General features: G+C 36.3%; 1 protein-coding gene across 32 annotated transcripts in view; it reads left to right on the top strand.

Moving 5' to 3' along the window:
• The window catches only part of MYCBP2 (MYC binding protein 2), a 198,400-nt gene that overhangs the window by 143,303 nt on the left and 39,865 nt on the right, over positions 1–15,232 (top strand). For 16 of the 32 annotated variants that reach the window (XM_065056127.1, XM_065056062.1, XM_065056070.1 and 13 more), the window contains 4 exons: positions 36–168; positions 1,935–2,060; positions 5,383–5,568; positions 13,149–13,250. In XM_065056127.1, coding sequence (XP_064912199.1) covers positions 36–168; positions 1,935–2,060; positions 5,383–5,568; positions 13,149–13,250 — 547 coding nt within the window. The remainder of the gene's footprint in view (positions 1–35; positions 169–1,934; positions 2,061–5,382; positions 5,569–13,148; positions 13,251–15,232) is intronic. The other 16 variants (XM_065056306.1, XM_065056147.1, XM_065056136.1 and 13 more) reach the window with 5 other exon arrangements.

Below are 15,232 nucleotides of genomic sequence, written 5' to 3'. Positions count from 1 at the left end.
TCAATATATTGTGCTTTCTTATGTGTGTGCATCAGGTGACTAATTCAGAAGGTACATGGGTGCAGATGGATAAGAACAGCATGGTAGAGTTCTGTGAAAGTGATGAAGGCGAGGCGTGGTCGTTAGCTAGAGACAGAGGTGGAAACCAGTACCTGCGACACGAAGATGGCAAGTGGTTGTTTTGTTTTGGGTTTTAAATTAACTTAGAAAAAAATAAGCAATCTAAATATGACAAATAAATAAAGAAGGAACTAAGTTTTAAACAAGTGTAACATTAATTTTGACTTTTTTGTTTGAGTTACTTTATGCAGTTGGACTTCAATGTTCATAAACATTTTTTAAATGTTTTTTAAAAGAACAGTTAAAATATTTCCACGTTTTCTTCTCTATCAGTTTGATAATTTTAACTGGTCTTCTTTTAGCTGTGGAGTTCATTTTTGCATAAGTATTTATGCATTTTTGTTAGCTTTCTTTGGTCTATTTTGTGTCTCTCTGAAAAGCCAAGCAGAATGAGTTATTTATGTCCCTTTTGATTTTGTTAAGGTTGTTAGTTCTGTCACAGAGCGTCCTGATAAAAGCCTGTTAACATGGTTTTTAACACTGTATTTAAAATTAACATCAAATTAGCTAATTACTCTAGTTGGCAAACTATGATTGCATTCTCTTGAAATGCAGAATTTCTATCCTGATAATTCATGTTCAGATTGGGTAAGACCTAGAAATAATAGAAGAAAACATAAGCAAGATGTGAGAACACAAAGTTTTTTATTGCTTCCACCCCACTGTCAGTCATCCTGTCTGTTGATCTCCATCCAAACAGGCTATCATGACTGATCTAAAATATCTTTATTTTACCCTGAATGCTTCATATGCATACCTTGAGGTATTCTGAAACTGTTATTTCCTTAACAGATAGTCCCAGTCACCTGAAGGAGCTCTCCTGTGCCTCAAAATGCCTGGTTTTATTATTTTCTAGATGAGTCTGTAATTTCATATGTAGAGTGAAGATAGAGGTCTCTTGTGCATCTAGCTAAAGCCGTTCAAGTAGTTATCAGTGCAATTACTGAGATATTTCAAGGTATTCTATGTCCCTAGTCCATCTCAGCACCAAGTAAAACCTAATGCACTTAAGCCGCATCTAAAAATTATTTAAACTAATTACTTTTATTTGCCATGAAATGAATTAGGCATACTCTTTGTCATCAGTTTCAATGTTTTTGCTAGAGGGAAATAATTAGGGTTTGGAGGAGCTCCAACTAGATCTGCATCTGTCTACATTTTTATCCATAAATAATACAGTCTTCCAGAATGCTTTTGTATTTTCATTTTTTAATAAAATGATAATGAAAGTCTCGGAAACAAGTAGGTTTTCTGTCAGAGACAAGTCAGACTGAATGCCCAAGTCTGTAGGCAGGTATGCAGATACTTTAGCTGAAACACTACAGCAAGATCTAGAGTTACTTCAAATTGAGAAAATTATAGATCTTTTATTTTTTTAAACAGAGTTTCCATTTCCAACCTTCTCCCTGATGATCATTTTTATTATATTTCTTATTATTATTTGAGTGTGTTATGTGAAAGTTTAACATTTAAAAAAACATCTAAAAGTTTTAACAATTGCTGTCCAAAGAATAAACAGTGAATGCTGTGATGTTACTGAAAGTGTCAGGTTTGTTCCTAAGTGGCAGATGCTGGCAAAGCTGGCAGCAACTCAGTCAAACGTAAAACAGTTAGTGTGCTATTAAGTCTTCCTTCTGTCTTTTTACTTTTAGAGCTCTAAAGAAGAGAGATATGCTTCTCTTTCTGGAGAGAATTGAGTGGCAGAGTGCTATCTGTGGAAAAAAAAAAATTGCTCCTTTGTGTTGCGACTCATCTTTCCGATGTAAATCAGTTGCTAAGAAGGTCTAATTCTGAAGTGATGTGTTTTTTTACAGAGCAAGTCCTTCTAGATCAAAATGTTCAGACTCCTCCCCCAAGTCCTTTTTCAATACAAGCTTTCAGTAAGGGGACAAGCTGTAGTAACGGACAAGGGTTTGATTACGGCCTTGGAAATAACAAAGGTACGTTTTTACACTCACGTTTTAAATAATGATATTTTTCTTAACTTTGCTTATGCTTTTGTTATCCATTTCCTATTCTTTTAGGCACTCTCTGATGTTCTTCAAAAGGCTTAAGCAGTAGTGCAATAATTGCAAGGTGTTTTACAGAATGTGTAGTAAATTTTGTAACTGCTTTTTTCTCTGCTTCACTTTCAGTCTAAGTACTCCACATAAAAAGGATTAGCAAAGATTTTTTAATTGTAGTTGAGGCGTTCTCTAGTGGTAGGCAATAAACTGTAATGCAGAAATGAAAAACAGATACTTGTAAAACAGGGTATGAAATTATTTGATTTAGAAAGCATGGGTTTTAAAATGATCAGAAACATTTGTAAACACTTCTCACCTGTCTTGACATTAAGTGCCAAGGTAAAAGGATGCCATTTGAGATTTAAGTTGTAAAACTGAAGTTACAGTTGGATCACATATATGCCAGTTACAAATGCATGGAAATAAATAAAACCCTGATAATTTTACTGACAACAAAATATTTGTTTCTTTTAACCATGGTTTATTTTGTTGGCAAGATATGAATATATATAAGCCATCACAGTTAACTCAAACTGCGTGCCTTCTGTTCATTCATTAATTAGATCTGGAAGACTGAATAATATCCAAGTGACTTTTGCTGAGGCAGATGTTTTTGCGAAATATTCTTTGAAACACAGAGTTTATTTGTTCTGCGCTTGCACCGCTGTGCTCTGTCCATGTCACTATGAACATGGGCGTAAGGTGTGTTATGTGTTTTTAACACCAGCATATCTTCTCAGTGGTCTCCTAAATAAAATAACTTGGTTTAAGACTTGTTTTAAAGGGGAAGAGATGAGGGAAGAATTATTCCTGAATGTTCCAGTCTGTTATTTTCATAAAATGAAATAGTTTTATAGCATTTCACGGTGTTTTAATGAGTAAAGAAGCAGTTAATACTTGTCCACACATTGTTATAGGAAACCCTTTTTTTTTAACAAAGGCTGGAAAAGTCAAAGTGTTTTCCTTTTCTTTTTTTTTCCTTTCGTTTTATAGGGCTTTATATAGAACTGCTTTTTCTAGTTCAGCCATACTCATTTCGAAGTAATAGCTGCATCACAAAAGTAGAAGTGTTTGAGACATTCAGCGTGTGAGGCAGCATTACAGCTTGGCTCTCATTGTCAACTGTGTAATAGTGCAACAGTATTACCTCATATTTTTCTGCAGAAGCATATTAGGAAAATATCTTTTTTTCCTATGTTGTCCAAAGATACTTGGAGATGAATATGATACATTAACAGGCACCCTAGTTTCTAAAGACACTGTGCTTCTTTTTACTATATCCTATCTTAAATAGTTTCTAAGGTGTTTATTTGGGATACAACAGTTGCAGAAAATTTGGAAGCTACTCCTGACATTTAATTCCATATCATTTTATATGCATTATTCTTTCGACATACCCTCAAGCTCTGATGTTTAGTGCGAGTGAGCAACTCAGCAAGATGACTGTTCATTCCATGTCCTGTAGTTCCTTCCGAATTGCCCAAGAGTGAAAAGTTGTTGGCAACTATATTGAAAAAATAATCATAATTACTTTCCCAGAAATAGAATTCTTCAGTTATATAATTGTTTTATATACAGTCTTTTTGCATTCTGAGGCCTAAAAAGCTTTGAATTTTGTGGAAAATAAAAAACTGAAGGCACAAGCATGATCTGTTAGGAGAATTTCTGAATGAGGCAGATCTTTTGGAGGTGCTTGTTTGTTGAAAGAACTTCTGTAGGGGTGTACTAGTTTCCATGAAAATTCAGTCACCATCTATGAGAATTTCACACTCCTGGTCAAATGTAAAGATCCTCATTTAATAAGTCTGTGTTTACAGTATAACCTCTGAGGCAGAAGACATAGCTCCCACAATCATTCAGTTTGATTTAGCTATGACTTCTCTATTCCAGCCCTTTTACATTGCAGGCAAGTCTTTATTATTCCTCATGTGAATGGCCCTACCCATCTCCATAGTTAATTATTGTGGGCAGATGACTTTCAGCCTCGTCTTAGGTGTTCTTCCCTTTAGAATAATTACACATTTTAGGAAATAGGCATTTGTATTTAAGAATAATAGTGCTTTGTCAAACATGTTAATCACTTCTGGGTTATTCAGGTAGGAATGATTGCTGCCCAACTGCTGATTCCAATATTTTTTAAGTATACTTTTTTCAAAACAGTGGAATAAACTTGGTTTATTGATAGCTTCAGATAATTATTTAGAAAGGCATTTCAGCTATTTTCTGCTATTTTTGAAACCAGAATATCAAGAAAATAAGTGCAAAGTTTAATTTTGAAGTTCTTAGGCAATACAGGATTTGATACACCTACCAGTCTTTCTCTCCATGAAATGACATTTGGTCATCGCCCAAAAATGTTGTAAAATCAGTGAGTAGTAAAGTTTATATTAGCTGCTAATTTTTCTACTAGGTTTTCTAGAATGCTGTCCAGATGATATAAATTTGCAGAACAAAGTGATGCTATTAGGATTTGCTTGGTGATGGTCCAAATCAGAATTGCTCTCGAACTATTGGTGTCTCCCAGTTCATATTATTAATTATACTTCAAGTTATAACATGGTGCGATAAACTCTGCTTTTTTACCGTATAGGCTTCATGTATTTCTAATGCTCACATAGTTTTTTGAGAATGGGCATTCAGAAATTAAAACTGTTTGTAACAAGCTAATTTTTTGAAGTCCTTTATTTGCCTCATGACAAACATATGTAGTTCTTCAGAAAACCAATTCCAGTTCCTAAGTGGTACTTACTTTTAAAAAATTATCTTCAATCTGATCTTGAAAAACAGCATGGCAGAATGCTTTTAAAGATATTTGCAAAACCAAGCAAATATTTATCAAAGCCTTGGCACAGAAATATACTTGCCAAAGCCTAATTCCATGTTATCTCTCCCTTCTCATCATTTTTTCTAATCTTTTTCTGCATGTTCTGTTGCATGTTTGTATTATTGTAAATGCTAGGGATTTCTGTGTTTTTTTCCTATGGCTGCTCTTCATTTTTTAGCAAGGCAAATATAAATCTCTATTTTGAAATGTTTTAAATAATTGCAGTAAATTATCCATGGTCCTTAAAAACCATGCTTGTACTTTTCAGTAATATTATTGCCATGCATGGGGTGAGATTTTTACCTTTAGCCACAACCAGAGTTGTTTGTGGCTAAATAAGATTTATGAGCGTTCTCTGTTATCATCATTTAAACTTGAATCGAGCACCATTTTACTCTGCCTTTCTGGACAATGACAAGTAACAGGTTGTAGTTTTGACTGTTTTGCCCACTACAGGTGACCAACTGAGTGCCATACTGAATTCCATTCAGTCACGGCCAAACCTCCCAGCTCCTTCCATCTTTGATCAAGCTGCAAAACCTCCCTCTTCCCTAGTCCACAGTCCATTTGTGTTCGGACAGCCCCTTTCCTTCCAGCAGCCTCAGCCACAGCTTCAGAGTAAGTTTGTCAGCCTTACCTGCCTCATCAGTCCATTTCTGCAGCTTCGACATTGCCGTTCTCAGTTGCTTTACCAGCTACTAATCATCCCTCCGTGCACCTCTCTGGTTTTGTTTCATTAAGTTTTTCATGATTCAGAAGCATGTGAGGTAACGCTCCTAAAGAAATATGCTTGTTCAACTTTTAATTTCAATACTGACAGTATTTTGCTTCTGTATGTGTTCTCTAGTGTAGGTAAGTCATGAAAGTGCATTTCCAATATTGTATGCAACTCTGCATTTTTTAATTAAGGTAAATATTTTATATGGTACAAAACGTTGGTAGTTTTTTAACATCGAAAACAGACTGCAGTAAATTTATAGTTATTAAATTTTCTTGCCTCCTAAATTCCTACTTTTGTCATTGCTTCTAACTTCAGGGATGTAGCTGGAAAGTTGGACCAACTTGGAGCTTCTCATAAGGGAGGCTTTGGTGTCTCCTGTTGGATGCTCATAAGATTGGCGTGGACATGAAAGTTTGCACCTAGAGGTCAATAGCAGTTAACCTGGTTACTGATGGGAGGACAGGAAACTGTTTAGCTTTTGATTAATGAGAAATAAAAGCTTGACATTCATGATGGATAGCAGATATTGCAGTAAATACACAGAACGGGTATAGCACAGGTCACAGGAATACTTGTCTTCTCCTGTCTCCCATAAACTGTCCTTCAGAAGTGCCTCAGTTTCTTCATGTGGGACCCTGTCAGTTGGTTCAGTCTCTCTGTGCAGTCCTGGATCTGTCCCACTCAGCGTATTGAAGTGACAGTGAAGTGCTTCACGTGAGAACTAGTTTAAAATCTCTAATTCACTTTTATAAAAGCTATCAGAAATATTCTGATAGTGATCTGCTGTACTTATGCTGGACTTAAACCCACACATGAAAGCAGAATATTCCAAAACATACTCAGATAAAGCTGCTGATTGCCAGTCACATCAGAGCACCATCATTTAGAATTTGTCAACTGTATATTCTTTCCCAATGATTTTAATTTTCTTCTCTTGTTCAGAGTTTCTTATTCAACTTTACATCAAAAATAACCATTTTTGTCTTATTTTAAACCTGAGATGATTGTCCTTTAGCATGGACATCTGTCTTGTATGAAAAAGAAACAGCTGTCCACATTTTTAATTGGCTGCCCAACAAGGTCTTGCTCAATGGATTTAGCTGTACAACAGATGTACGTAAACTGCATCAGTAAGCTACATCCATGGTTTGTGTTTTAATAAGGATCCCCATTTCAAAAGGAAGCCTTTTTTGTTGGATAGAGGGGGCACTGGTATTCTGCCAAATAAAATAATGACAAAACTGGAAAAATTTTTCAAGTTTGTGTCTGATTTGGGATCTTAGCATAATAGAAGATTATGACCACTATGGTTATTTGCCCTAACAACAGGGCAAAAATCATCCATCAGAACTGGTATAGTGTTGCACTAACTGTGATTTGACATAAGGACTTTCTTCCAAACAGTTTATCTCATTTAAGATTTTATGCAAATAATGTAGATTTATGCATAACAGAGAAAAATATTAACATTTTTCACTATCAAAATTCAAGAATTATAGGGGGAAAAATTTCCTATTTGACCTTCCTTAGTCTTCTGCAATTTTGTTAATCCTCCATTAGAAGTATATCCAAATTCAGAATATTGTCAGGGAGGCCTGTAAGACTGTATTCATAGAGTTGTTCATTCGATAGTCAAGGAAATCACCAGAGGTATTTGAAACTTAAATAAGACTCTCTAGATTAAACGTTTTATTTTAAGCAATTATTCTGTTACTACTATATTTCTTGAAGCTTTACATTTTAGGAAGTAATGGATTAATTTGCAATATTCGATTAGTTAGAATAACAGGGCGCATATATGAAACAAAATATTTAGACAGAAAAGTTCTGTTCGCGTTGAATTCCACTCTGGTTTTTAATGTGTTCTGTAATAGAACTGCAACAAACTCTTTAAGTGTGCAAATTTGATTCATTATTTCCATAGCACTTTATACCCTCCTGTTATCAAACACATAACTAGAAGTCCATTAAACATGTCCCAAGGCTCCATATCGAGTCACTTAGATTTTTGCCCTAGACAGTATTTCTTTTAGTTTCAAATAATGTGCTCTGTCCGTAAGTTGTAAAAATTCAAATGAATCTTTACAGTCAACAACTGCTATATTAAAGGGACTAATAATAGTCTAATAGTTGAAAGAAGTTGTGCCAGCCTATATTTCCATGGCTACGGAGGTTATATAGTAAATACCAGTATAGGCTGAAAGCCTGCCTGAATAGTTTAGTCTACCACTTACATTTTCTGTTCTTCCTCGGATATCTGTCTTCCTGTGGAGAAGTTTTATTGGAAGAATGATTCTGAGGAAAGTTAAGATCATGCTGAATGCCTTCTAGAATTAATTCCTTAATTTAAGTTTTTATAATGGGAAGAAAATTGTTGATCTGATTATAAAACATACTCTGTGCCAGTGACAGGTTGTAGCTTTTCTTTAGAAGAGTTTTCATTGCTGGCTGTTCTTTCTGAGGAATGGTTTCTGTGCTGTGCTTGGCTTTGGTTTGCTTTCCAAATTCATTTAAGGAAGAGGGAAAGGGCTTATCTCAACCAGCATCTGGTTATATTTTTGTGGAAATACTACAGTTTTGGACAACCACTTCCTCAGATATAATGCTTGAAAAAATGAGAAGTTTCTCTGTTATTCTTTTCACATCATAAATAGGTAAACTCATAGAGTCCTGTGTGCTTTGTCAAGGAATTTGTTACAGAAGGGATATTATACAAAAGAAGGGGGAGCTGTGTCACTAAGTTTTGTGTTATTTGCTAGAACTCTCTGAAGGGCTGATTGTTCTGTCCCTACTTAATTCTTTTGCTAATTTTCACACCTGACACAAGGGGAAAAAGCTGAGAGATTCTTTTACTTTTTCATGGGGACAGACAAAATTAAGATGCTCTTCTCATGTATTTTAATTCCTTGTCAGTCTTTTACGCAGCTGAAAGTCAAAAAAAGCTAGAAGAGATGGCATAACCTAGCTGCAGTTCAGGAACAACTATATTGACTTGGAATCTTAGTAAGGATTTTTTTTTCCTTCCCAGAAAGAGCACTAGTTTGTCTGTGTTGCTTCCTCGATTTTTTTTCAACAAAATAGTCAGTAATTACTCCAGCCCGACTGTGCTTGTTTCTGGGAAGTTGAAGATTGTCAGTAACTGATTTGCTTGGGACTGCAGTGTGTGCTGGGTCATAAAACTCCTTAGACATGACAAGTCAGGGAGACAGGACGTTGCCATGCTGTCCAGCATCAGTTCTCAAAATTTCACAATTGGCTGTTGGACTCTAAACTTGGGGAGGGAAACATGAGAACTTGCAGTCACCAATGTTAGACCTTTATGCCATGTTTCCTCACATTCAAGTTGCTGTTGCAAATGAAGAATGGCTTTATTAGCTGAAGAGGTTTTGGGACCCCCTGCTTATTAGCCTCTGCTGTCATAGAATCACAAAATGCTTGAAGGTGGAAGGGACCTCTGGAGACCATCTAGTGCATGCCACCTGCTAAAGCAGGGTCACCCAGAGCAGATCACACAGGAATGTGTCCAGGCAGGTTTTGAATGTCTCCAGAGAAGGAGACTCCACAACCTCTCTGGACAGCCTTTTCCAGGGCCCTGGCACCCTCAAAGAATTTTCTCCTCATATTCAGATGGAACCTCCTGTGCTTCAGTCTGTGCCTGTTGCCCCTCATCCTGTTGTTTGGCACCACTGAATGGAGTCTGGACCCGTCCTCCTGACACCCACCCTTCAAATATTTATAAACATTGATGAGATCTCCTCTCAGCCTTCTCTTCTCCAGGCTGAACACACCCAGCTCTCTGTCTCTCCTCATAAGAAAGATGCTCCAGATCCCTAATCATCTTTGTAGCTCTCCACTGGACTATCTCCAGTAATTCCTTGTCTTTCTTAAACTGGGGAGCCCAGAACTGGACTCAGTACTCCAGATGTGGCCTCACCAGGGCAGAGTAGAAGGGGAGGAGAACCTCCCTTCACCTGCTGGTCACAGTTTTCCTAATGCACCCCAGGATCCCATTGGCCTTCTTGGCCACAAGGGCACTTTGTTGACTCACGGTCAACCTGTTGTTAACCAGAACTCCCAAGTCCTTCTCTGCAAAGCTGCTTTTCAGCAGGTCCACCACTAACCTGAACTGGTGCCTGGGGTTGTTCCTTCCGAAGTGCAGGACCCTCCACTTGCCCTTCTTCAATTTCATCAGGTTCTTAACACGTTCTTGTCAGATTTTCCCTCTTCCACTGCAGCCCCAGCAGCTCATGGAACAACTGCACAGCTGTTGCTCCTGACTCATGTCAATCCAGGCAGAAGCTGCAGTGCTGAGCTGCTGCTCAGTATGTTCACAGGCTACTTCCTTCCCAATCCATACTGTGAAGCTGCAATCCAGCATATGGTACCACCATATACAATCAGCCCTTACTGTTTGTATCAGGGGTTCCTTGATACATCCCTTCAGTATTGCTCTACCACTTTGGTTTTGCTTGTTTCTAAGTGCTAGTTACAGAGCATTTAGAACCAGTGGCTTTGCCTGCCATGCTTCTATCCGCATTCCCTAAAATGCAGAGAAAGGACAGAAGACCAGCACATATACAGAGCACATAACTCTTCTTGGCAGTGTTTCAGGAAAGTGAAGGGAGAGAAAGAACATTCTTAACCAAGCAGGCTGATCTATATCCATATCATGTGAAGCAGCTAGAGAGTATTGGTTTAACTGTTTTCTTCAGGTGCTGTGTGTTGCTGAAGCATCATTCCTGAAGAACTGAGCTAATAAGTTAAATGGTTGCATTCCCTAGGCTTTACAGATTTTGTAATCAAAGGTATGTATGAAGCATACATTTGTCCAGGTCAATCCAAAACCATTCCTGGGGGACCAGTATGGTGAAGTTCAGAGGAAGAGCACAAATTGTGTCAAGCTTTATTTTAGAAATAAATTTGGCTTATCGCATCTTCAAAAAATGTAGTTAGAAACTATAGAATTATAAAATCATTTTTATTTTTTCTTCTAGCACAGGAATGCTTCTTTCTGTTAATAAACTTAAGTGGCAGTGCTCCAAACCCTAACTTTGGGTAAAGAACATTGCTATTATTTTTCTAATTATACTGTGTTTCAGCTTTTTCTTTCATTCGCTCACTCATTCCCCTGCTATAACAGTATCTAATACTTTTCTCCCTTTTTAATATTTAATATTCAAACATTTGTTGACTTCAGTACATTCTTTTACCCGTTGGAAAAAAAAAGAGACCTGGTGCGACTTCCACTATGACATTTGGCATTTTCAGGATGTGAAAAAATATACATTGCAGTGCTTGAAGAAGTTCAGCCATGTTGTAGGTTCCATATCAGTAACAGCAAGCGAAAGAGGATTGCATTCTTTTTGAAGAGGCACCCATTGCTAGGCAAAAGGGCAAGAGCAGGTCAGTGCTTTCGTTCATCGTCATGCAGAAAAGCGATGGCATTTCAGAAGAAACTTTAACTTATTTCCATTCTACAGAGGCATTTTACCAGTTAAAAAGTCTAATATGGATCACGTGGTGGTACATCATGCCTCCTGGATTGGTTTACCAGCATTTCCTCAGAGGAAACAGGCCTGACTGTTACAAGACTTCATCCTGCCGTAAGAAGGGAACTGGCCTTTATGTCTCTATGTCATTTATCTTTTCAAGCTGGAGCTATTTCCCTGTTGAAGAAAAGAGCGTGGCTAGAGATATGCTGCCACATTCAAATGTGACATGAGACAGGCCTTGCCTGCCTTGTATTTCAAGTCTTTGTAGTCTTTAAGGATGATTCAAAAAGAAGGAATCCTGACCAAAAAGCTGGTCCTTGTGGCTGACCAGTTATTCTGAATAGACATATGTTGTTTGCGAAAGCAGCAAGGAGATTATGTGGGAAACTCGTTCTCTTTGACCTACAGTCTGCTTGAAATTATTGAGTTGTAGCACATTGTTCAACATAAACTAGATTACAATAATATGAAATGTAAGTATTCTCAGACATAGAATGAGTGTAAATGTGCATTCATGAAAGTGGATTTAGTTAAATTTTCATTTAAGTATTTGTAGAGTGGATTGCTAGTGTATCAAATTGACATTTTTAGCATTGCTTCTACTGCTACTTGGTGCTCCTAATGTGTGTTTCTGCATTTTACCTTTACAAATTGGTGGAGTGACATCCTGTTACTCAGAAGCTACACAGTTAGTATTGGATCTCTCTGAATCATTTGTAGGCATCAAAGTAGATAATACTGTTCTTAAATCTATGCTAATACTGGATTGAGAAAATAAAAAATATTCTATTGTTTTAAAGAATGAAATTCTTACTTCTTAACATATGAACACCTTCTCATTGTAGAGTCTATAGAACTGTAGCCCATCACATAAGATAGGGGTTTAGTATATTTATGTGTACAAGTTAGTAAATGCAGTACCAGACAAAACAATATGTTAAGCAGTGCAGGAACTGAAATAACTTATTTTTTATATACTTGTCTTATTCCATTTGTACAAAAAGGTCTCTCTAAAACAGTGTATCTTCTAACATACAAATTCTCTTCAAAATTATTAATACAGTAAGATTTAACTTTTTTTTCCTAAACGAAGGAATAAGAATTGGAATTAGAATTTAAAAAAGAAAAACATTATAGGAAAGTAAAATGATAGACTTGAAATTAAAATGTCCTGTTGTTACCACCCTCCAAGGTTAATTTGGAGCTTCCTCTCCAACAGATTTGGTGTCATTAGACCCTGAAATTATCTTGGTTTACATCAGAATTTCACTTTGGTTTAGTTTGGGTTTGTTTTGGTTTTGTTTTTTTTTTTAGGCAAAATTAAGGGTTGATACAGATTTGGTTCCATATCTATACTGTTGCATAGAAACTCTTAACTGCTAGTTGTGTCTCTTGTCTCTTAGTAGTATTGAGAAACTACGGTTCATGTTATATATGTGAAGTTTTTCAAAATATTACATTATTGAGGTGCATTCAGATTTGAAAACAGATAGTTTTGATGGGTTTAATGTAATTTTTCTTCATTCTTTCCAGTGGTTAGTGAGACATCTAGATGTTTGTGTTGGCAAGTTCACTAATTTTCTCAAAAGAACGTAAAAATTGGTCATCTAGAAGGAAGTTTTAAATAATTCATCTCTGAATTTACGGATTAAAAGTTCACATTTCAAACCAAAGGTCAACTTAAAACTAGATACTGCTGGTTTTTATAATAAACCATAAATCTCATTGGCTAGTCTACACATATTACATTTTTAGATCCTAGGAACTAAGACTGAAATCACAGGAGATCTTTTATTCTTTTAAAATTTAGTTCAGGGAAAGCATTTTGAAGTAACTGTTTCTCATTCAAAACTAGCGTAGGAATCTAAACGATGAATTCAGAACGTGTGACAGGGGAGATGCGTATCATTTGAAATGCTTGTTTTTATTCTGACTGCTTTTTCCATTGAATCTGTGCTGCTTCTGTGCAATGTTTTCCACTGTAGAAACTCCATCCTGCTGCCTCGCTTCTCGTGAGCCTATTTACAAAACTAGCGATGTAGCTGGGCCTGCCTCTGCTCTTTCATCTCTCTCTCACAAACTGAAGGGTGGGTATGCATGCCAACATAGCAAGGTTATTCAGATTTTTGCATTTGATTTTTTTTCTTTCTTGCTCCTTCCATTCCCTTCCATTTCATTCGTTTCATAAAATAATGTTTTGAAAGTAAACGTTTTGAGTTTGGTATTTGTTCGGAGCTCATTCGATGTAACCAGGCAGTGTTGCCTCCCTGAGTTGCAGCAATTTCATGATACATGGTGTAGGTCTTTCTGCTTTGTGAACAGAAAGGGGACTGTTAATCTAATAACATCTATTTTCAAACAGTAGGCAAATGAAATACTGAAGAAGAAAAATATATGGAGAGGTTTGGGGTTTTTTTTTGTTTACAGATTAAACAGTTTGCCACACGATTAGGCAGTTTTTCATTCTGGGGATTTTTTTGTGTGTGCTCATAGTCTAGGATGCTAATTAGGATTATTTACCTGTATATGTGCAAATCCAAACCATTGTTTTAAAAAAACATAAGATCTTTTTATTGCTGGATGCTACTGCTAAGCTATGCCTTCCATAAGCAGTTTTGCTCTAGAATGTTTTCCTGCTTGATATTCTCTAGTCATGCATATACTTTGAATTTGATACGTTGCTGAATGGCTTGCAGTGTTTTATGTCCTCTAAGATGGCTATTGTCGTGTTTTCACTGCTTTTTCCTTTATGAGGAATTCTGTAAAAGGATCTATCTGAAATATTTTCTCATCTGGCAGACCTTAACATTCATTTTTTTTGTGTGTCTGGGGAAAGTCTGTTTAAAGTAATGATAATTTAAATTTATGAATTTGTATATCACAAAGTAGACAAAATAGCTCATCAGTACAACTGATGAATAACTGAGCTGGCATGAGCAAAATGCTCAGAGTGATATTTAAGAAACTTTTGAGGCTTTTTCTTTTAGCACAAACAATCATTTTATAAACCATGATGAGCCATGCTATTTCTTCCCCTCCTCTTCAGCCTCCCTGCCTCCCCTCCCCCCCTAAAAAAAAATTATAGAACACATAAGAAAAAATAATCAAGACAGGTTAGACTCTCAATTATGATGATCATGATTATGATGGTGGTTGAGCTATTCTCATTATATTCTACTATTTATATTTGGTACATTATTCCTGAAGATAGACAAAATATTTTTTCTCTGCCTGGAGAAGTATGAACTCCTACCATGTCGTATGTCCTCAAAAGCCAGGAGAATACCCTAAATTTCAAGCTTGTTGAATATTCCATTATAGGTATCCTTCACTTCTTCCTGTTGCTGTTTGTTTTATTGTAAGCTACTTAAATATGGAGGTAGCAAAATAAGAATTCTTTTGTAACCTGAGGTGACATCTAGGTTCCTAGACTTCACTCAAGAAAATGCATTTGGTTTTGTATTGTGAGAAGTAACAATAGGAAAAAATGAGATCACTCCATGCTCCTATGTTTTCTAGCGTAGGGATAAGGCTTCATGATTGAGAACTGGAAGAAGTTGGTTCAGGTGCCATAATGCAGAAGGAAATAAACACCCACATTCTAGGTAAATACTGAAGGTACTAGATAAAAGAGGGACTGTGTTCCTGTTAGTAGTCAAGGTCCACAATTGCAAATATTCTTTCATTAATTGCAAATTTGTTTTTTAACAAATAGTTGTTTCCCCAGAAATGGCACCAGATGAGTGGAAATAACCTTTTAGTGTCTAGCAAATTAAAAGTGCTGCGACCTAATTCTACAAACTTTAGTAGACAAACTTCTTCATATTTAACTAATGAAAACCCATTCAAATCATAGGGACTTAACTATCCATTCAAGTCTTCGCAGTGTAATGCTTTGTGGACAGACACGTTTAATTCACAGCTACTCCATTGCTTGCCAGTGATTTCAGCATTGTTTGTCCTAATTTTCAAAATGCAATTCTACAAGAGAAAACTGAGTATCTTCACAGAATTATTAGAAGCAGATTGCTTTAATGAGCTACTTATTTGCATATACTTGTATGTATTT

Source organism: Columba livia, chromosome 1, assembly GCF_036013475.1.
Source record: "Columba livia isolate bColLiv1 breed racing homer chromosome 1, bColLiv1.pat.W.v2, whole genome shotgun sequence".
NCBI classification, from domain to species: domain Eukaryota; kingdom Metazoa; phylum Chordata; class Aves; order Columbiformes; family Columbidae; genus Columba; species Columba livia.
Note: the sequence above shows the minus strand (reverse complement) of the source record. Positions and strands in the feature narration are given on the sequence as shown.